At 37.6% G+C, this 23141-nt stretch overlaps 2 protein-coding genes and 1 long non-coding RNA gene across 14 annotated transcripts in view; 2 read left to right on the plus strand and 1 right to left on the minus strand.

Moving 5' to 3' along the window:
- DCLRE1C (DNA cross-link repair 1C) overlaps positions 1-13146 on the minus strand; it is a 50265-nt gene extending 37119 nt beyond the window's left edge. For 3 of the 7 annotated variants that reach the window (XM_007503999.3, XM_056799459.1, XM_007503997.3), the window contains exons 1-3: positions 4463-5239; positions 2177-2228; positions 1385-1469 (exon numbers count right to left, since the gene is read on the minus strand). In XM_007503999.3, the coding sequence (XP_007504061.1) occupies positions 1385-1469; positions 2177-2228; positions 4463-4571 (246 nt within the window). In that variant the 5' untranslated portion in view covers positions 4572-5239. Of the gene's footprint in view, positions 1-1384; positions 1475-2176; positions 2229-4462; positions 5240-12917 lie in introns of those variants that run through there. The other 4 variants (XM_016426046.2, XM_016426047.2, XM_007504001.2 and 1 more) reach the window with 4 other exon arrangements.
- On the plus strand, positions 4672-6102 carry LOC130454572 (uncharacterized). Its single transcript, XR_008912224.1, has 2 exons — positions 4672-4841; positions 5232-6102. It is a non-coding gene; the product is annotated as an uncharacterized LOC130454572 (long non-coding RNA).
- Positions 13147-13188: 42 nt separating the features above from the next.
- On the plus strand, positions 13189-22322 carry MEIG1 (meiosis/spermiogenesis associated 1). 6 transcript variants are annotated; one of them, XM_007504003.3, is made up of 6 exons: positions 13349-13488; positions 14551-14638; positions 15865-16001; positions 18460-18563; positions 19313-19481; positions 21981-22322. In XM_007504003.3, exons 4-6 carry the CDS (start codon positions 18487-18489, stop codon positions 22107-22109), a joined length of 375 nt encoding a protein of 124 aa, XP_007504065.1. In that variant the 5' UTR covers positions 13349-13488; positions 14551-14638; positions 15865-16001; positions 18460-18486; the 3' UTR covers positions 22110-22322. The 6 variants fall into 6 exon arrangements, with proteins under 6 accessions (XP_007504068.1, XP_001363902.1, XP_007504065.1 ...); XM_007504002.3 differs by lacking the exon at positions 15865-16001; XM_007504005.3 differs by lacking the exon at positions 14551-14638 and having other exon boundaries at positions 13355-13488.
- Positions 22323-23141: the final 819 nt, after the last annotated feature.

Below are 23141 nucleotides of genomic sequence, written 5' to 3' on the forward strand. Positions count from 1 at the left end.
GAAATATGTCCTCATCAACTTTCCATGTGGGCAAGAGGATGAAAAAAGCAAGTCAGGCAAAAAAGGAGCAGTAAACCATCTTGTAGCTTTCCAATATACTAATCATTCTTCCCACTTAGATACTAAGATTTATTGCTAAGACACTGAAAATGGTACCAGCATTCTTTTAAATTTAACAAATCTGGGGGAAGCTGGGTAGCTCAGTGAATTGAGAGTCAGACCCAGAGATAGGAGGTCCCAGGTTCAAATCTGGCCTCAGACACTTCCCAGCTGTGTGACCCTGGGCAAGTCACTTAACCCCCATTGCCTAGCCCTGACCACTCTTCTGCCTGTGTATTGGCTCCAAGACAGAAAGTAAGGGTTTAATTTAAAAAAATTTTTTTTTAATAAAAAACAAATAAATTTAGCAAATCTCCAGTTACCCTGGCCTATCCTGCTCTAGTTACAGCATTATACTTAGGAAGAAAATAGCATTAATTTAAATGAATTAATCTAGTATGCCCCATGGCAGGAAATTAGGATCAGTGTCATAAAACTGTTATTTGAACATTTCTAATGTATATAAACTATATGAAAACTACTTTACCCCTTAGCTTCTAAGAATGGCACTAAGTGATTTTAGCAATCTAAATCAAATAACAAGTCTTCATTTTCTTCTAAATTCCTGAATCGTAAAATAGAAAAGTTTTCATTTTCTAGTAAAAAAGGAAAGTAAATTAAAGCATAAAATACAGTTTAAGCATGACTTTTCACTGTTTTGCTCTAAAACTTCTACCCAACTTGCTTAGAAAATAAAATATCATTAGAAAAAGTGAAATAGGCTGAACAAATTGTGGTATATGTTAGTGATGGAATACTATTGTGCTCAAAGGAATAATGAACTGGAGGAATTCCATGTGAACTGGAATTGATGCAGTGAAAGGAGCAGAACCAGGAGAACATTATACACAGAGATGGATACACTGTGGCACCATCAAATGTAATGGACTTCTCTACTAGCAGCAATGCAATGATCCAGGACAATTTGGAGGGACTTAAGAGAAAGAACGTTATCCACATCCAGAGAAAGAACTGTGGGAGTAGAAACACAGAAGAAAAACAACTGCTTGATCACATGGTTCGATGGAGATATGATTGGGGATGTAGACTCTAAATGATCACCCTGGTGTGATTATTAATAATATGGAAATAGGTCTTGATCAATGACACATGTAAAATCCAATGGAGTTGCTTGTTGGCTATGGGAGGGGGGTGGGAAGAGAGGAAGGAAAAGAACATGAATTATGTAACCCTGGAAAGATATTCTAAATTAATTAATTAAATAAAAATTTTCAAATTAAAAAAAGGAAAAATAGAATATCTATTAATAAAAATATAAACTTACAATTCGTTTCTCCCAAAAGCTATATTTGGGGCTAGTTAACAATAGTTCCTTAGTGACAGGAGAACAGTATAAGTGAACCTTTAAGCTGCAAAAAAAAAAAAGAAGGATTAGTTCCTATATACCATCACCCAATTAATTTGAATTCAACTCAAGGCTACTGAATCAAAGAATGTTAGCAAAAAACAGAAGGGATCTTAGAGATCATTTTGTCTAAGGCCTTCAACATAGGTGTTCTTGAGATCTTCCAGTTTAGATATAAATGTTCTTTTAAACGGAGAGAAATTGATCAATACAATGATCTAAAAAAACCTAATTAATCATTGGGAGATTCCCCTTGGAAAAAAGGGCATCTGACAGGTGAATTTAAGCCTGTTCCATTCCAAATTATCCTTTCTTCTATATATATTCACAAAATAGAATGTTGAGGGCAGATAAAACCTTATAAGACTTGATTCTAGAAATGGCAGAAAACTATTTCAGGAATAGGAAACCCATATACTCTAAGTAGTAAAACTGTGAATCAGGAGGAAGATTTATCTTTAATACCCTGACCTGCATTGTTTTATACGTTTTCCTCTGATGTTACCCTTTATAACACCCCAAATCTAAGATCCCAGTTGCAGAGTTAATAGACTATTATTTTTTATTGTTCTTTATTAAAATCAATTACCTGGCTGTGTGACCCTGGGCAAGTCACTTAACCCCCATTACCTAGCCCTTACCACTCTTGGAACCCATATACAGTATTGATTCTAAGACAGAAGGGAAGAGTTTTTTTTAAAAATCGATTACCTGCATTCCAATCTTCTTTTCAAGGGTGGGGCTCTCAGTCCTTTCATATGGTCTAAATAAAAAAACCCCAACAAAGATGAGGGAGCCAAGATCCATTAGAAAATTTATTATGTAAACTTGGATAGGGAGTGCATATAAATGTGAGAGATTACATTAGCATTTTTTCCTGGTCAGTCAACTTGTCCAGACCTGTAAATTCCTTAATGTTGTATCTCTCAAACAATGTAGGTCAGCAATTTTATCTGTAACTATGGAGCTGTTGCCCAAAGTACTAAGACATTAAGTGACTCAATCATCATCTGTGTATAAAAATATATACACATCTATACATATACATTTGCTGTATATGTGTACATAAAATGTATCAGCTTCATGACTTAGGTCTAGTCTGGGCCTTTCTATAGTCATTCTGAGATACATATAGAATAGATAAAGGACAATCTTAGAGAAGGCTCTAGAATATAACTGAAAAGAAAAAGTCATCCTACAAAAGGTAATGGTAGAAGTAAGGAAGCAGAGAACTCAAGGCAGAAGAGTCAACCAATGGGATGGGATACCACTGTATCCTGTTTGAGGAATGACAAATGAGCCAGTATGGCTGGATCACAAGGTGTGTGGAGGGGAACAAAGTGTAAAACTAGAAAGGTAAAAGGGGTCCAGGTAGTAAAGAGCTTTCAATGCTAAATCAAGGACTATATACTTTATATTAGAGACAACAGAGAGTCATGGGAGTTTACTAAGGTGGAGGAGAGAGTATGGTGACATGGTCAAAACATATACTTTAAGAAAATCACTTTGGCAGCTATATAGTAGATCGAATGGAGTGGGGAGAGACTTGAGGCAAGGAGACAAATTAAAAAGCCAGTCCTATCCAGTGGTAAAGAGGATCAAAAATAGGTAGGTAAGTAAGTAGATACATAAAATAGAGCATTTATTAAGTGCTTACTAAGTGCCAGGCACATAGGATGATGGCTCTGAGTGGAAAGGGGGGGGCAAATATGGGAGAAATAGTGTGGAAGTGAAAATGGTAAAAACTTAATAATGGATTAGATCTACTGAATAAGAATAAAGAATTGAAAATGACATTGAGAATGCAAGCCTGAGTGACTAAGAGAATAGTGGTACCTTTGAAAGTCGTAGGCAAGTTCCCAATAAAAGGAGAAGATATAATGAGTTCTGTTTTAGACAGGTTGAAATCAGACACCTTGAAGATATCCAGTTAGAAATGTCCAATAAGCAGGTGGTGATGCTGGAGTAAAGCTCAGGAGAGAGACTAGATTAGATACATAAATCTTAGTATCACCTGCATGGAAATATTCATTGAACATCAATTGTACCCATTAAGGCTAAAGAAATCAGCAAGTGAAACTAGAGATATCATGTGCAAAAGACTGGAAATCGATCAACATGTAAAGTGTCCCAAAAGTCATTTTAAGTTTTAGTAAATTAGAAATGTACTAAGACTTTTGGAAAATCCTGTATTTTAAAGTACCACAACCATTTTGGGGAGAGAGAAAACTGCTGGTTGGGATCTGCATGCAAAAAAAAGCATCAAAATAGAGCCTTAAAAATGGATAAAGGACAAGAAGAGAAGGGAGAGAAAGACATATTAGCAGGTCTTGAAGACACTGATACAGAAATCTCGGGTTCAAGAAACATCCAGCAGTACAGGTAGCTAGAGCATAATCTAGATGAAAGAGTCACATCAGAAAACAGAAAATAAAACTGGATAGGTAGACTAGAGCAATCACAGGCTTCCCTATTCCTGGAATCTTCTTCCTCCTCAGCTCAAAAGCCTATCTCCCTAGCTGTTAGGATTTTCCTTCCCTACTCACCATGCCTACCACTCAACACACTACTCCTTTTATTTTGTATTTGTATTTATTCATCTGAGAACACTTCGTCTTCCCCAAGTACATAAGCTCCTTGAAGGCAAGGATCTCTTCGGAATTGTTTTCCTTCGGTTTTTGTATAGCCAGCACAGAACACCGTAGCAAGCACACCATAGGTACTCAATAAATTGCTGAATGAAGTAAACTTTTTTTTTCCTCCACCCCAACCCCCCGCGCCCGTTTTTCAAGCTGCTCCTTTCTGTTATTTAAAGCTTGATCTAAATAATTTTTCCAGAATCCCTACACTTCTCCCCCTCCCCCTCACCCCCCCCCCGCCGCCGCGTGAGTGCTGAGTACCAGTGCACCCCCACTCCCACCCTCCAAAGGAGCATCGTCCCCTCACTCTCCCCACCCAAAGCTCTCCAGCCTCAGGGTCCGAGCAGCGCTCACTCACCCTTGTGGCAGTGGGAGAGGAAGTACGCCCGGGCTAACAGATTCTGCCGGTCGAAGCGATCTATGGAAATAGTTGGATACTCCTCCATCTGCCCCTCAAAGGAGCTCATGATGCCCACAGCACAGAACCAGGACAGGTTCTACACAAAACCCAACTCCCACTGGAGCTCCAGCTCCACCTCACATTTCCGGGAGCACGGCCAGGACAACGTCCTCATTGGCTGGGAAGAGAGACAGCCTCCACCAATGAGAAGGGCTTTGGCAAAGATTCGTTCTCCGCTCGGGGCTCACATCCCTACCAGACTTCCGGGTTCCCAGGGGCCTTGGACTAGAGAGAGTGAGAAAGAATAGAGTAATTCTGGAGCGGAAGGTCGTACAAGGTCAGTTTGGGGTTCGCGTGCTGCTACGGGGTTACTATGTTGGCTCATTCACTTCTCTCCCCAGCCAAGACGCCTCGGGTTATATGTTCCAAGGGGTCGTGTGTTGGAATACTGAGGATGAAATTGTCAAAGCCGCGATAAAGAAATATGGACAGAACCAGTATCTCTTATTACTTCACTGTTGCATAGAAAATCAGCAAAGCAATGCAAGGCTAGATATTATGAATGACTGAACCCAAGAATTAAACAGCAAAATGGTTTGAGAAGGAGGAAAAAAAGCTGATGTTTCTGGCTAAATTGATGCCGAGGCTGAGAAGAACCATTGTCCCAAGACTGGGAAGGAAGAGGGTTGGGTCATATAATGTTTGTAGCACTATGAATTTCTCCTAGATAAAGCTGCCCAAAAGGACTATGAAGATGATCTGTGAAAACCCAAACCTGGAGAGATTGATCCTGAAAGGAAACCAGCCATACCTAATCCAACTGAGATGACTGAAGACAAACTTGAAATGCTATTAGAAGCTTGAGCCTGTCTGGCAAACACACATAGGAAAGCAAGAGAGAAACAATTAGAAGCAAGACATCTTGCTGCTTTTTAAAAGAAGAAACATTCGAACAGCTAAAAAAAAAAGGAAAAAGAAGAGAGGAGTCAATTATAATACAGAAATGCCATAAGGAAGATTAAGAAGGCAAGTTTAGTTGGACAGTAGTGTGCATAAAAAGGAGTAGCCTTTATGTATTAAGGCTGGAAACATAAAATGAGACTAAGTTGTGAAGGACTTTAAGTGCCCAACAGAAACTTATATTTGATTCTACAGGTATTAGGGAGTCCTAGAATTAATTGAGTAGGCAAGTGACATGGTTAGACTTATGATTTAGAAATGTAACATCCACAGTTGTGTGGGGAATAGAATGGGTGACAGTCTCACCATGATGTGCTATGTTTAGAATAAAATTATATTGATCCCCTTTTGGTAGTGGATTCCCTTTCACTGGAAATATTTGGAACCTATAACCCAGAAATACAACTCTGCCTAGATAGGCTAGTTTATTCTTGGGAATCTTCTTATGAATCATTCTCTTTAGCTCATATGCCACCATGAATGTAGCTATATTTTACCAGAATGAGATGAAAATGAAATGAAAATATCTTATAAATTCGAAAATGTTAAGTATTGTTATTACTGTTATTGTTATTTTGCTGAATATTCCAGATGTGGTCTGAGCACAGTGGAATACATTCCTACCTCTGAGTTACACATATCAAGACTGTGTTTGAGTTCCTTCTCACAAATTACACTTTGCCATGTTTGCCTTCACTAACAATGACATACCAGATTGTAGCACTCAGAGTATTATATTCTACCATATCATATCTATAGCCCCTAGCATTCAGCATGGTTTCCTTGTGCAGTGACTACCTACAGGATTTGGGCCAGGCCTTAGAGACCAAAAGATTTCATTCAAAGGGAATTCTATTCCCATAGAGCCCTGGAAATGTGTCCAATGGTGGCCGAGGTTATTTAGAGCTAAAAAGAATGGTATATGTTGGCTTAGAAATCCCCATCACTAACCAGGTTGTCTGAAGCCTTCACTGCCAAGTGCCTTCCCCACCAACTTTTAGCTTTTTACAATAGAAGAGTCAAATGCCTTTTTTTTTTTAATAACCTCATTGCTGTTTGCATCTTTACTGTCTCTACATCCAGTGTTGGTGCCAAGAACTGCTCTTTTGTACAGTGGGTTTAGAACCACTTTAGTATCTTACCATTGCCCTGCCCTCACTTAAATTCATCCTTTAAGATGAAAATAAACTCAATTTCAAGGGGAAAAAAATATTCAATTCTAGGCTTTACATTTTAGAATGACATTGACAAACTAGAGGCTATCTAGGGATTTGGGATGGTAAAGATTGTTGACTGAAGGAATTGGGTAGCTTTAGCTTGAAAAATAAAAGTTTTGGGGAGGATAGCATGATATGTGTCTCAAATATTTGAAAACTTATGATTTAGGAACCTGAATTACCTTGTGAAGTTCAAGAAGACAGAAATAGGAGCAATGAAGTTGAATTCAGGAAAGTTTAATGTAGATTACTGGGAGAATTTTAAAAGTCAGCTGTCTCCACAAAGTGGGATTTACTGCCTTGTTTTGGTAGTAAGTTATTCATCACTAGGTATATTTATAATTAACCTATAATCCACAACTCCAGCTATAAATTTGGATGAGGTTTCAATTTAAAGGACTTCTTATAAATTATTCTATTTGGATTATTTGCCCCAGTAGCCCAGACCAACCAGACCAGAATGAAATGTAAAATCAGAGCTCAAAAGGATAAAGAAAATAGTAAAGGAAATCAAAGTAATAGAATTAATAGAGTTCTTGGAATCCATACTAAATTTCTGCCCCCACCCAAATGTCTTGCAAGAGTGCTTGTCTATTCTCCAACGAATTCCTATAGATACCCCAACTAGTAGAGGCAGGAAACAGTAAGGTATAAACCTATAGCACAGTAGTTAAAGCTGAACATTAAAACTTCTTCTGCAAAAGCATGTCTCCTTTCATTTTTGCTATCTGGGATGGTTGGTCTAGTAACTGCTCACATTTCTCCACACAATTGCCACCTGTGCCTTTTGTTCTCTGTTGTTTATGCTTTATCTAGTAATGCCTTTACTTAACCCTCCTCTTACTCCCTCTGTTCTGTTCTCTAACCTATACATCTGTCACCTTTCTAGTCCACCACTGACATCTCTTTCATCTCATAACTTTACTAGCTGCCTATAATTTTGGCCCCAAACTTAGAGACATTTCCATACTATGTAGGCTCACAGTATTTTGGGAGACATCGTTTTGAGATTATTTTCCACAGATTCAGGCCTTATTACTCCCCATATTTGTCTGTGCTCTTGCTCTTCTCATTTTTTTGGTTTTGGGGGCTTCTTAGAGCTTTGACAGAAGATCTCTAGGTGCAGTCTCTGGGAGAGGGTTGTTGGGGGTTTAAGCTTCCCTGTCCTCTGGAGGCTTTTGATTGGATTAAAGTCTAGCAGTCAGAGGGAGGGTGTGGAGCCTGGGCTTCCCTGAGTTCTGAAGACTTTTGATGGGATTAAGTTCAGCTGGGTTGGGCTGGATGTGCTCTGAGGCCAACACCTCCTGTAAGGCTGGAGCAAATATGGAGGATATACACAGCTCTGGCCAGGCTGCCAGGTCTATGCTCCCTCTCTAGCTCCTTCCCTGCCATCTGTGTTCGATGCTCTGAGCTTGGCACAGCCCTGCCCACAAGGTACACCCTCCAGATCAGCACCTTTGCCCTCCCAGAAGTTCCCGCTGCCGCTGGAGTATCAGCTCTCTAGGTGGGTGGGGGAGGGGTCCTGGGACCTTCCTTCTGCCTTCCCCTTAGACCTGAGTGTTCTTGGATTCCGGCTTTTTTTGGGGGGGGGGGTACCTTTTAAATTGAGTCCAGCAGGAAGGTTCCTTGGCTCTTTATTGTTAGGTTTGATTTTCAATCCCCTAGGAGCATTCAGTTTGTGATCGGTAAGGTATTCAGAGGTCTGAACTTCTGCTCCTTCTAGGCTGCCAACTTGACTCAGCCCCCCAAGGCCTTTTTAGAGACTGAGTTTCTATGGCCAAAAAATATCACCCTAAAGCAGATTTTTGATAATGAGTCTGTCTAAACTTAGCCAGACTGGTCCTCAGACAACAGATAGACTATATCTACAAACCTTTCCTCAAAGTCTTTCCATTAGTCCCTCTGGCTACCCATCCCTGCCAACTTACCATCTTTCCTGTTGCTTCCTCATCTCTTCCCACCTATATCAGCTCCTCTGAACTGGGCCAGCAGAAAAAATAGTTCTAGTCTCTAAAGAAGTTAAGTTCCTTCCCTTAGCCAAACTGTCTTGACTGTAAATAGATGATCAAAAATTCAGTTAATCCCACTACAACTAGCCTTAGTCCATGCTTCACATTCTCTCTAGTTGTTCATTGTGGCTATCTTGCCAACCACCATGCCCATGTAGCACTTTCTTACTGCTGTTCCTCTTGCTTTAGACTTAGTAACCAAATAAATATATTGGTAATTGATTCCTAGTAATTGTTCCTGGAAAGAACATGGCAGTTGACTGTCCTATGCATCTGTGACTCCCCAGACACTCCATTACTTTGCCACTATTCCTAAATATGCAAGCTTCAAAATTGGGACATTAATGCAGTGCTGATGGAGTTGTGAATTGATCCAACCATTCTGGAAGGCAATTTGGAACTATGCCCAAAGGATGCTAAAAGACTGCCTGCCCTTTGATCCAGCCATACCACTGCTGGGTTTATACCCCAAAGAGATAATAAGGAAAAAGACTTGTACAAAAATATTTATAGCCGTGCTCTTTGTGGAGGCAAAAATTTGAAAAATGAGGAGATGCCCTTCGATGGGGGAATGGCTGAACAAATTGTGATATCTATTGATGATGGAATACTATTATGCTCAAAGGAATAATGAACTGGAGGAATTCTATGTGAAGTGGAATGACCTCCAGGAATTAATGCAGAGTGAAAGGAGCAGAACCAGGAGAACATTATACACAGACTGATAACACTGTGGTACAATTGAATGTAATGGACTTCTCTACTAGTAACAATTCAATGATCCAGGACAATTCAGAGGGACTCATGAGAAAGAACACTAATCCACATCCAGAGAAAGAACTGTGGGAGTAGAAAAACAACTGCTTGATCACATAGTTCGATGGGGATATGATTGGGGATATAGACTCTAAATGATCACCCTAGTGCAATTATTAATAATATGGAAGTAGGTCTTGATCAATGATACATGCAAAACCCAGTGAAATTGCTTATTGGCTACTGGAAGGGGGTGGGAGGAGAGGAGGGAAAGAACACAAAAATCTAAATTAATTAACTAAATAAATAATCTTTAATAAAATAAAAATAGAAAGACAGAATAAAATAAAATGCGAGCTTCTTGAGGGACTGGATCTGTCTCACTTTTGTATTTATATCTCCATATCATAGTACCCGGCACACAATAAGCATCTAATAAATGCTTTTTATTGTTTTTTCATATATAAACTCACATACTACAAATTGACTTTGTAAATTCTTAAAAAAAAAAAAACCAAAAAGGTCTCACCCAGTTTCCTCATCTATAAAAAGAGAGTGGAGTGGATAATCTCTAGGTTATCTTTTAGTAAAACTAAAAATCTATTATGAGAAATTTAAAATAACGTAATTTCTGCCAATAATGGTCCTCAATCAATTATCAAGTATTTATTAGCCATCTAACATGTGCCAGGCATTAAGATAGGCACTAAGGGTCTAAGTACAAAGAATGAAGCAATCCTTAATTGAAAGAAGTTCTATTTAGACAGATTTGTGACCTGGTTGTATAATACTTCTAAACAGAGAGGCTTATTGTTTTCTTCTAGTGGCAACAGAAAGTACTAACTTTATTTAAGCAGCAGAGTCACATCATCAGATGTGCACCTAAGGAAAATTGGTTTGGCAGCAGTATACAGGTTGGAGTAGAAGGGTCAGAGACTTGAGTCAGGGACACTAATTTTGAAGGCTGTTACAATAATCCAGATGAGAATTGATGAGGATCCGAACTAAATTGGTGCTCTGTGTGTGAAAAGAAAAGGTCCAATATAGGAGATGTTGTGACAGTAAAATGGCAAGATTTGGTAAATGATTGGATATGTGGGATAAAGAGAATGAAGAGTCAAGGATAATATCAAGATCACAAACTTGAGCCCCAAGGGATGGTGATACCTTTTACAGAAATAAGGAAGTTTGGAAAAGAGAAGAGCTTAGGCTTTGTAGGAAAATATTAATGAGTTCCATTTAAGATGACTTTGAGATATCCAGTTTGAAATGTCCAATAGGCAATTAGTGATTAGGAACTGAACCTCAGGCAAGAGATTGGGAATGGATGAATATGTAGATCTGGGAGATGTATTCATTAAATTGAAAGTTAAACTCATAGAAGCTGATGGGGTTAATGGTAGAAAATATAAAAGAAGACAACCTAGAAAAGAACCTTGAGGAACATGCACAGAGTTTATGTCGTGAATGCTGCCCAGCAAAGAAAATGAAAGTTAGTTAGAAAGGTAGGAGGCAAACCAGGAGAGAACAATGTCACAAAAACCCAGAATGAAGAGTCTTTCTAGGAGTCGAAGATAGTCAACAGTGTTAAATGCAACTCACAGGTCATAAAGGATGAGGACTGAGAAAAGAGCGCCAGATTTAGAGATTAGATTACTGATAACTTTGAACAGAGAAATTTTAATTGAGTGATTAAATTGGAAGCCAGATTTCAAAGGGTTGAGGAATAAGAAAAAAGCTCACAAAGGCAGTAAGTATAGACAACTTTTTAAAAGAAAAAGGGAGGAGAAATGTAGGATAATGTCTTGAGGGTCAAATAAAGTTTTGGTTGGGGGTTATTTTTTGGTTTGTTTGTTTTTTAAGGTAAGAAACATTTTTGAAGTCAGTAGAGAGGGACTCTATAAAGAGAGATGATTAAGGTTGCACTCTGCTAGAGAAGATGGGAAAAGATGAGATCAAATGAAGTTTACCTCTACATGTGGGAACAGTCACCTCTCTGTGAGACAAAGAGAAAAAAGAAAAGAATGGGCGATTATGTCAAAGGATTTAGAGATGAAGAGAATGGATCCAGGTGCAGGTGGATAACATGAATCTGTAATGTGGTCAGTGAGCACTATGGATCAACTGGTATGGATCATCCCTGTGACTTCTCTACCAAAACTCCTTTCTATAGTCACCCTTCCCCTGTATGTTTTTTCCTATTAGAATTTAGGTACCATTACTGTAGAGATTGTCTTTTTTTGTATATGTATCTCCAGTACTGAGCAGAGTGCCTGGCAATCAATAAATGCATTTCCATTTATTCATTCACTGAAATTTTCCCCTCCAACCTAAGTGACTGAAGATGTCAGTGTCTCAGAAAAAGTGAGGATTGTTAACTGGATTTTTATCCTTTTATTGCTCTCTACAGGGGTTTCTTAACCTGATGTCCATATAAAAAAATACTTTTGATATTTGTATGTTAGTATAATTTATTTCCTTTGTAATGCTATGTGTTTTATGCATTTTAAAACATTATTTTGAGGAGAGGCCTATAGGCTTCCCCATAATAATAAAAACTGATACAAAAAAAAAGATTAAGATTTCCTGTTTTAAAGTTATCGTTTAGCATTTTATCTGGTTTGGAGATGACCCTAGATTCTTAGAAGAGGATCTAACAAGAATATTTTAAGAATACATTTGACAACAGGTTTTATGTCTCTTGTTTAGGGATTAGCCTAGGTAGAACTAGAGAGGCCCATGGCCAGAAGGATAGTTACCTTTTCATTTTGGGGGGTAAGCAACTCATGAAGACTACTACTGTCTACCAGCAGTTAGCAAAAATCACTCCTTATTTAAATGCACTGGAGTCCAGGTAGGGGACTAGGTGGATTGAGAACCAGGTCTAGAGATGGAGATCCTGGGCTCAAATCTGACTGACACTTTCCCAGCTATGTGACCCATAGCAAGTAACTTAATCCCCATTGCCTAGTCTTTAGTACTCCTCCACCTTGTAATACACAGTATTGATTCCCGGACGAAAGGTAAGGGTTTTTTTTTTTTTTTAATTAAAAGTACAAGGTTTACTTGGTTTTTTAAAATGGTATTGGACTTATTTCAGGCCCAATTTGTATTTGAAACAATTTGTAAGGAGGTTGGGGGTTGTGAGTATGGGGGAAGAGAGGTTCTGTGAGTTTCTCTAATTCAACAATAACACTTCAAGGATCTATTCCCCTTTCCCCAAGCCAAGTGCCAGCCTCAGAAGTTAACTCTAAACAGTTGCCAGTGTTTCTTGCCTGTGGCCCCTCAGATGTATCTCCCACTCATCCATCCTGACTCCAAGTTAAGTTGCTTCTCCAGTGAATAGACACAAAGATTTAGAGCTGGCCAAGGGCCTCAGAGACTAATCTAGTCCAACCGCTTCATTTTGTAGCTGAAGTCAGTCAGAAGCCCAGAAATGAAATAACTAGACCCAAGTCATCTTTGTCATACCAGGTAGCAAGGACACGATTTGTTGACTCCAAAGGTAACGCGGTCTCAACGATACCTCCCACGTTGGTTTATTTAAAAAACTCATTCACATGCGTCCCATATTTATCTCTACAGTAGTCCTGGAGGGTGGGGGTGAGGTGGGGTGGGGAAGGGTTACGGGGCTTTACAGACGACTGGAACGGGCTCTAGGGACCAAGAGATAGATGCCAAGTGTATACAGTCCTTGGGCTCTAATGCCCAGGGGAACTACACTCTAGATCTCCAGAAAATTCCGACGGGCTCCGCCTGGCGTGGGGAAGGCGAGAGGTCGCCTAGGTAACACTCCAGCTCCCATCCCTCCTTGGACAGCGGCTCTCCCAACGCTCCAATTTTCCCGGCGCAGGCGCACGGGGTAAGGAGGAAAGGGCGGTTGGTTTGGGCCTCGAGCGAGCTTTCGTGTTGCTAGGAGGCAGGAGGGCGAAGAAGGAAACCGTTGTCTCTTTGCTGGCCTAGCCCAAAGAGCCCCAGAAGCCGAAGGAGTCGCTTCCAGCACCGCCTCCGCCCAAGCTTCCAGGGCCACAGGGCGTCGGCAGTGAGTAACCGGCGGCCCCGAGACCTCAGAGGCAGCTGGGACCAGGGAACTATGAGGGACAGGAAACCAGTCGGCAGGGGACGCTGCTCTAGCGGACCTGGGCCCTGGACCCTTCTCGTAGGCCCCTCCCCACAGCTCCAGGCTCCGCCCCTTTCTCCCTCCCTCCCTGTGGGAAGCCTCGAGGCGGAGGTGGCTCTTCCAGACCTAGACTTCTCGCTGGCCGCCAGCCTTTATTCCTTCTTTTACGCCTTGCCCAGCACCTTTATACTCATCCCCTTACCAATCGGGCTGCCTTTATTTGTATTTTTCTTAAATCTCAGCCCCTTTACGACACTCAGGAAACCCGCAGGAAGGAATTCGGGGGAGCCAACGTGTATTGTTCTTTATGAGGGTGGCCTCCGGAGGAATGGTTCTAAAACCCCAAATGCACATGGTTAACGACTGGGTCATGGAAGAGAGGGCACACTAGAAGGCCCAAGCAGTGTACTACCGCTTAGGGGGAAAAGTTCAGATCTGATTTTGAATCCTGGTTCTTGATACGAGTTATAACCTTGGAAGAGTCACTTTAGCTTATTGAAACAATTTTCCCTGTAAAATAGGGCTAATGAAATTTGCTCGACCTACCTCACAGGGTTGTTGTGAGGATCAAAGGACATGTATATATAAAATGCATTTACGTGCTAAATTGTAAGCTATTTTTATATATTGTCTTTAAAAGGCCAGTTTTATAATGTTCACAGTGGCCTATGGACTGGCGAAAGGATTCTGGAGAATTTATTTAACTTTTTACCTCAGTGCAGTGAATGTATTAGAAGAGCAAATTGTCAGGTCAAAAGTTAGGTCAAGGTTGCTTCTGAGGGGGACTAGGAAGTTGAATAAGTAGGAGAGAAAAATGGGAGCGCTAGTAAGGTCTGGAGGTGGGGTAGGAAAGTGTTACAGAATGGAGTTGTTAAAAGGTTTCCAGGATTAGACACACATGTAGCTTAGAGTAATTGAAATTAGGACTCTTAAACTGCGGCCAGGACTCTTGTCCAGAGTTAATGATTCATTCGTTGTTTGCAGCATGCAGTCCTTTTACTTTTTAATGAGATGACTCAACATACAAGTATAGACACCACTTATTTTGGTTAAAAGAGCTTCAGTTAAAGATGTGAGTAATCTATATGCCACTCATTTCTACTCAGGCCTTACCTTATTCTGGGGAAGAAAAAAAGTAAAATGTAATGAAGTATTAAGGGTGTAGGAATTTTAACCTATGGAAATGTAATGAAGCAATTTTAAAAGCCCTAGAAATATAAGAGATTGGGATAGAGAAGATATTTGTTAGAAAATACATTATGTAGTAGTAAGGGAAATTATGCATCACACACCATTTCATGTATTCTATTTCAGCAGCTTCCTTTGGGGGACAAGATGTTATATTTACATTGGTGGCTCTGAGAGAAGTGATTCTACTGCATCCATCAACAAAATTATACATTTTTAGCATTATCAATGGTAGAAAGTAATGAATTGATTTAATTACAAATGGAAAATGGCATTTCCACCAATAAAATTAAATCTTGCAAAGAATAAATCACTTTATCTTAGAAATCAAATATATATTTAATAAATGTGAGAATATTATTTATTTTTCTGCTATGTCTGACAATAAAAATACCTTTGGGTCTTAATTCTGAATGGTCTTAATCCAGTTTGAATCTCCAACTGTCTTTTGCCAGAAGGATTGAAAACATTTAGCTAACAGATAAGTAATTATAAATTGTGTATTTTTGTAATAATATTAAACTTTGCTTTGTGTCTAATGAACATTAAAGCAAACTATAAAGCTGAAAAAAATGCTGTACTGGACACCACCACTGTACACTGTGATAACCCTGTCCCAGGTTCTTGCTAGACATGGTTCTTTTTAGATTGGGGGTGGGGGGGTGGGAAGGAATTTTGGGAACAGAGAATGAATAATTTTGAAGTGCCTAATATCTACCACAATAATTTGCAGTTTTATCAAGGAGAATGTTGAATCCCTAATTATACTAGCCTTATCTAGCCTCTAGTCTATGTTCTGTCCTACATAGTTTCCTATATTTTTGAAAAATGTCCAGAATCATAGAATCCTGGTACAGCAAATGAAAATATAATCATAATTATAAGTATTAAGGTTATTAATAGAGAAAAACGCACTACTAATTGTGTACTGAAAAGCCAAATCTTTTAAAAAATCTTAAAAATCAATTGGAGTTATGATTATACTACCACTTATTAAAGCTGCTTCATTTTGTATTCTTTTAAGTAATACACTTACTAAATTTCTGTAAAAACATGACATTAAATTTTGAAAGTGGCACTCTGGTATTTCTTTTGCATGTTTCTTGGCAGCATTTTTTCTATGGAATACCATTTGAATAATTGGCTTATCAGAACGTACCAAGTACGTCCAGGTCCACTGGACAAGCTCGTTTGTTGGACATGCCTAATATGTTGCTCAGCAGTGAAGCAGTTAACCGAGATGGCATGTAAGTGGTTGTAATTAGAATTTAATATTAATCTCCCATTAAAATTAATGGAATTACACAACAAACATCTCCTTTACTGTTTTATACAAGCTGGCTTATTACTCAACAGAATATGTACTATTAAATATTATATGTACATAAATACTACCATTTACAGAAATGTAGATATACTTAGGAATGTAACATTACTTAGGGCCTGAATAAGTACATAGAGATGAAGGTTTCAAAACGAATCCAAGTCATACCACTAATTTTGAATAGATATGTTTAAGTTAAGCTTTATTTCAACTTCTTATCTGGAAAACTGAAACAATTTAATTAAATAGACATTTACTGAGTGCAAGGCATTGTATGAGCTGTTGAAGGATATATGCTGGTCTCTGCCTCTAGAGATAAGACATGCACATAATTACAATGCAAAATAGAAAGTGCTAGTGAATAAAACAAGTAAAAATAAAGGGCTCAGAGTTCAGAGGAAGGAAAAAAGTTCACCTCTAGCACGAGGAAGACCTAATAGACAGTATCATTTGATGTGGGTCATGAAAAATGGGTTTTTGGTAGATAGTAGTAGTAAGACAGACTTAGTAGGCTTATGATGTGTTCAGTCAACCTCAAGTAGGCCAGTTGGTTAAACAAAAGGCAAAGAAGAGGAGCAGGATGGAATAAAACTAGAAAATAGACTGGAACAATATACAGGGTATAAAATGCTAAGAATTAGGACTTTTTTTTTTGGTAGATTATAGAGAAACATCACAGTTTTGTTTGAAGTAATACAGATATTTGAATCAGAAGTTACTTTGACAGCAGTGTATGATCTGGATTAAGAGAAGACAAAGTATTACTATAAACAAGGAGACGATCACATAGATCCAGGAAATGAGAACCTGTACTAGAAGAGTGAATGAATGCAAAAAATACTAAGAGGATAAAATCAATAGCAAATGGTAGATAGTAGAATTTGAAAGCAAGGAAGAAGAGGAGAATTTAAGGGAGAATATCAGATGATGATTGGTGTTAAAGCCTGGGTGATTGAATGGTAGTGCCATTAAACAGTAGTTAAATCAGAGAGTAGAAGGAACAGGTTTAACAGGGAAGATATCTTGTTTTGAACATGTTACATTGGAGATAATAAAAACATCCACAGAGAGATATGTAACAGGCAATTTAAACAATGGACCTGGAGATCAGTTATTGGGTCCCAACTAGAAATTATGAAGTTAGCCATAGAGGTTATAATTGAGCTCTAAGATTACAAAGGAAAGGAGTGCAGAGAAGTGATAAGGACTAATAAAGGATTGATCTTTGGGGAGTGCCTACAATTTGAAGTTAGGAAGAAGCACCACTGAAGGAGTAGAGAAGAAGGAATCAAAGAAATAGGTGAACCAGGAACATACAATATCATGGAAGTTAATATCTACTATTATGCTAGTTTGTAAATATTATCAAAGTAAAATGTATAATAATAGATTTAGCATTCACTCAAAATGACAAAATTTCCATTTTATGAGATTTGGCTTCACTGTATTTTATCCACTAGAAATAATGTTTTGTTGGAAGAATGGTTTCTAGAAGACTGAAAATTTGGGGTGCATCCTATTTAATTAACAGGGTTATGTGGTTATAAACGCATAACTATAAAAGTATACTGCAGATAGCATTCACTCACTAGATGCTCATCTTTGATGTTTGTCCCTTCAGCATTTAAAACTCAACTTTTCTAAAACTGAACTCATCATTTTCACCCTAGGCATCACTTAAGGCATCACTCCCTTCCCAGTTGCCGTTCTTCTAACTTTAGAGTTCTCTTTTGACAGGTTCCTTTTTCTCACCTCACACATCTAAGTCTTCTCATCTATACCTCAGCAATACTTTTTTGGGAGGGAGGAGGAACCTGTTCTCCACTTCTGTTTCTGTCAACCCTAGATTATTTCTTATTAACTAGACTGTTGTGGTTATCTTCTCACCAGTCTTTCCATTGCTGAACTCTGGGTACTCCCTGCCTCTGGGGGCCTACATTCTGAGCCCTCCTGCATCCTCTGCATCAGCTTTTCATCCTACATAGAACAACAACTCCCCATCTATTTTAATGTGTACCTTATTTCACAGCCCACCTTAAATCCTCCCCTCCAAATGATCTCTCATAGCACTTTGCTTAGAACTCTCCTCTGCACTTATTTCACTTTTTCTTTTATGATGGGATATATCATTATATGTATACTTGTCCATTAGAATGTAAGCTTTTAGAAAGCAGGGCCTGTGTCATATCTATCTTTATATTGCACACAATAGTGCTTCAAGTATAAGTAGGCCCTTAATAAATATTAACTTAAATTCAAATAACAAGGAACCTAAGTGTCTTTTATATGGTAGTCTTTAAATTAATGATCTGAGTATCTCTAAAGTTCACTTTATGCCTGTCATGGAGCTTAGTTTTGGTTCTCACGTTGATCTACCACAGGATTGAGCACCACAGGGATCTGAACAAATGGACCACCGTGAAGAGCAATTAAGAAGGGAAGAAAGAAGAAACAACTATTTCCCAGCAGCAAAGAAGGGAAAAGAGTGAGAAGAAAGATCTTACATACCCTTCCTAGGAACAAAGACCAAAAAAATTATTAAAAAAAAAAATTTTAAGGAGATGATTTAAATATAATCACATGGAATGGTGGGATGTTTTGACATTCCTATGGTCCTATGAAAAACAGTAATTTATCCAAAATGTGCACACAAGTACTCAAAATAGGATTAAAATCCAACATTAAGACATTAATGGCCATAACTGAATTTAATAATGAAATAAATAACTACAACTCTAGTATTTTTTTCAAGAAAACAGGCATAAATTCTATCCACTTGAATTCAGTGTGAAAAATTTAACCTATCTGATGTATTTTGGTTATTTTAAAAATGCTTCTCTAAAATATCTCACTTTGAAAGCTGTTTAATGTTGGTTAAAATCAGTTATCTAAGAATTCTAAACTTTTAGATGAAAAGCATTTAAATTTACATTTCATAAAATGAAGTTTTGTTGTTGAAGACTGTGGAAGGAATTTGTTAAAATGCCTACTTGCTACTTTCTGAGTGTCAGATATCAAGGTGGATCAGGAAAGTTCAGGAAAGCATTGTGGCCTTTGCTGCACCTGGTAATTTTAAATAGATCTGAGGCTGAATGTTATTATTACACTAGCTTGAAAGGATTTTTAATGGGAAATATATGTATTTTTAAAATTTGAGGTCTTTATGTTCTTTTTGGTATTTGAATAGCATGTCATGATTATAAGATATATTAATAATGTTTTAACATCTTTCAGAAAAAAATCTGGTGGTAAAACTTCTGTAGACATGGCTAGTTCTGACATGAAACCAAAATCAATAAGTCGTGCCAAAAAATGGTCAGATGAGATAGAGAATCTGTACAGATTTCAGCAAGCAGGATATCGGGATGAAATTGAATATAAACAAGTGAAGCAAGTCTCTATGGTAAGATAGATTGTAGAAAAAGAAGAATTTTCCTTTATCAGAATAGTTCTGTTATCTCCCATTCAAAATGTGGTATTTTTGTTTTTATGTTTCTTTGCTCTTGTTCTTCCTAGTGTACAAAGGGAGTGGGGATGGAGAGGAGGGGATGGAGTTTAAACTCTGAATTTCTTTTTTTCATCCTTACTTTCTGTCTTAGTATCACTTTTCCTTTTTTTCTCCTTTAAAACCATTAGAATTAATACATGTATTGGTTCCAAGGAAGAAGAGCAGTAAGAGCTAGACAATGAGGGTTAAGTGACTTGTCCAGGGTCATATAGGTAGGAAGTATCTGAGAGTCATATTTGAACTTGGGCCCTCCCTATTTCAAGCCTAGCACTTTATCCACTGTGCTACCTAGCTACTTGCTCCAACCTTGAACTTAATTTTTTAGAAAAGAAATCTAATTTAGAGTTTATAATAGTTGATCTAATAAATTTGGTAACTAGGCTTTTTTCGTCTTCAATTTTTTTTAGTTTCCTTTTTCCCCAATACATAAACTTTTTAATAATTGTTTTCTAATATTTTATGATGTACATTCTATCTCCCCTCCCCCATCCCCATATTGCAATAGATAGAGCATTAGATTTGGAATCAGAAAGATCAAGTTTTAATCTTGCTTCAGATGCTTACTAGCTGTGTGACACTGGGGCAATCACTTAACCTCTGTCTCAGTCTTCCCATTGGTAGAATGGGGCCAGTAGTGGCATCCACGTTATATTTGATCCTCTCAAGAATCTGTGAAGATTAAATGAGCTAGCATGTTTTGTAAACCACTTTATGAAACTTAAAGTGATAAATAAATGCTAGCTATTTTTATTAATGTCTAGATCTTAACTTATTAACAATGATTATTAGCCACATTGAGCCCTAATGAACTTCATCTTGATTATGTAATTTAGTCTTATTATCTACTTTATGAATCTTCTGTATTCTTAAATCCTCATCTTTCTCTTCTTTCCAACTAGCTTTTCTTATTGGTCCTTAGCATTTCTACAAAAAAAAAGGGAGTGGAAAAATGAAAAATGATTATGATTTTTAAAAAAAACTCTGGTAATGAGTTAAAAATTATCCTAATTAAAATAACAGTGCTTTTTATTTATGAGTATTATTACAAATATTTGAAGGTGACTATATTCCTAAAATCACAAGAAGGATTGTTTTTTGTTTTTGGTATTATAATAGGTTTGAAATAAGTAAGATAGAAGCAATAGTATTTGAAAAAGGTGTTCTAAAATAAGCCCAGCCCTTTACCTATGCCCAAGGACCTATAGAAGTCTCTTTTAGCAGTGAATGTTTTGCACACCAAGTCCTCACCTTTCAAACAGTCAGTCAACAAGGATTTATTACATTTTTATACAGGCAAACCAGAATTCTTTTGCCTAATCATGGAATGGTGGAGACCCTTTATTATTGAAGGCTATTCCTGCCCTCAGAGAGCAAGGTCTAGTAAGTCTTTCCAAGCTGAAAGTCTTCAAATATATAGCCTGGGGAGAACTACTCTAGCTAAGTAAGTTAGGAGAAGTTTACTTATAGTAACTCAAAAAGGCTTAAATTACATGTCCATTTTAAAAAGGCATTCATTCTGATTAAGTCAGATCTTTTAAGTATGGCTATACTTCAAAATGTACATTAAAGCACTTTTAAAGGAAAAAACTAGTCACAAAACAATGTCTAAGGAATGTATGTAGAAGGGAAGAACAGCAGCAATACCTATGTTGTTGAAGTATCCATGAGATTGTGGGATGATACATAACATATGAACCTCAGATTTTGTTTTGTTTTTAATGGCTAAATAAAACCATCTCCTCCCCCCTCCGGGTATCTCTTAGAATATGTCCAGAAACGTGATCCCCAAAAGCTTAGGCCTAGAGTCAATAGTCTGATTTACTTTGCTTTAGGAAAGGCTTTTCCCAGAGGTAACATATCTTAGAGAGGTGGTGGTGATGAGGTAACTCATTAAACTCCAATGTAGTTTGCAGAATAGAGCACTGGATTTGGAAGGCCTGAATTCAAGTCCCAAGTGACTAAAATCTTTATTGCAAAGCAGGGGCCAGGTAAATCACTTATTATAGCTGGGCATCAGTTTCTTCATGGTAAATGGAATTGAAATAAATGATATTTGAAGTCCCTTTGTGCTCTAAATCTTATTATCTGAAGGCATGAGAATTTTGAGTTCCCATGAATATCTTGATCTTGATCTTGATCTTAATCATTGTGGAGTCTATGAAGAAATCATAAACTACTCCTTTTGTATTTTCTATTTCAGTTAATTATCTGAAAATCATATATATACATATATATATAAAACATACAAGAATCAAAGTTTTATACAGGTTATTTTATTACTTTAATTTTTAAAAATTTAAACGATCACTTTTTTGTATGATACCAAGAATTTTTTTATATTCAAGTACTTCATAAATATTATATTTGTTTTTTTGATCTTTTGTGTGTGTACAGGTAGATCGTTGGCCAGAGACAGGCTATGTGAAGAAACTTCAGAGAAGAGATAATACTTTCTATTACTATAATAAACAGAGGGAATGTGAAGACAAGGAGGTTCATAAAGTGAAAATTTATGCTTATTAGCATTTCTTCCTTGTGTAATTTGTTATTTATTTAAAAAAACCCACTGAGTTTCATGATATAACATGTGTATTTCACATTACCAGCTGTACTCTTCACTTTAATGCTTTGTAACATAAAAGTAATGAAACTAGCTTTCTTTTAAGCCACCTTGACCCATATTTTAAAATATCTGATAGTAAGCAAATAAATAAAATGCCATCTTCTAAAAATAAATCAGGGGGAAATTGGTTATTTCTCTGTTTTTAGGATTGAATTAAAAAGCAAATAACTTATTTTTAGGAATGTTGTAATGTTCATGCCTGACATAGCATAGAATTTACTTTAAGTTTTTAAGTGACTGCAAATAAATGTTTACTAAGATAATTTTTAAAAGATGTTATAAATAAACCTTTTCATCAGCATCACTTGTCCTAGCACAGTGCCTTATATTCTCCCCTTAAATTCATCAAGATATGAATGACAACCTCTGTAGGGGAACTATGGGGGAAATAGCCTGTTTACTAAATTATCTGAGGAAACCAGACATAAACCTGACTGCCTTAGATTTAGATACTGAGTGTAGCCAGGTTCCTAAAAAACAATTGGCAGCCAAATGGCACAGGGAATAGAGCCGTGGGCCTATACCTATTAGTTGTGTGGCCTTAGGCAAGTCACTCTGTTTGCTTCAGTTTCCTCATTTTTAAAAGGAGGATAATAGCATCAACTTTTCTGGGTTGTTGTAAGGGTCAAATGAGATAATTATAAAGTGCTTGGTACATAGTATGTGCCATATAAATGTTAGTTATTATCTGAGGAGATTTTGATGAAGCCACGCTTTATCAAAAAATAATTACTAATTAGAGATTTTCTTAGTGATTGTCTAGTTATACCAGTCCCTTCTTCCTTGGCCCCACCCCTCACTACCCTGCCTCAAGAGAAGAAGCAGAAATAGAATGAATGATGGATTCATGAGAGTGGCCTCTGACCATCTAAAGGAATTCTGCCAACACCGTTCTGTTTAGCCGATTTACTCATGACTGAAGTATTCAAAAT

The sequence above is a fragment of the Monodelphis domestica genome, chromosome 5 (genome assembly GCF_027887165.1).
Source record: "Monodelphis domestica isolate mMonDom1 chromosome 5, mMonDom1.pri, whole genome shotgun sequence".
NCBI classification, from domain to species: Eukaryota; Metazoa; Chordata; class Mammalia; order Didelphimorphia; family Didelphidae; genus Monodelphis; species Monodelphis domestica.

Bases quoted from the DNA above. Each gene is read 5' to 3' on its own strand.
- MEIG1 (XM_007504006.3), top strand. From the start codon at position 18,487: ATGGACCACCGTGAAGAGCAATTAAGAAGGGAAGAAAGAAGAAACAAC. The intron at 18,564-19,312 runs GTGAGAAGAAAG...AACATCTTTCAG, and splicing joins GCAGCAAAGAAGGGAAAAGA to AAAAAAATCTGGTGGTAAAA. The intron at 19,482-21,980 runs GTAAGATAGATT...GTGTGTGTACAG, and splicing joins AAGTGAAGCAAGTCTCTATG to GTAGATCGTTGGCCAGAGAC.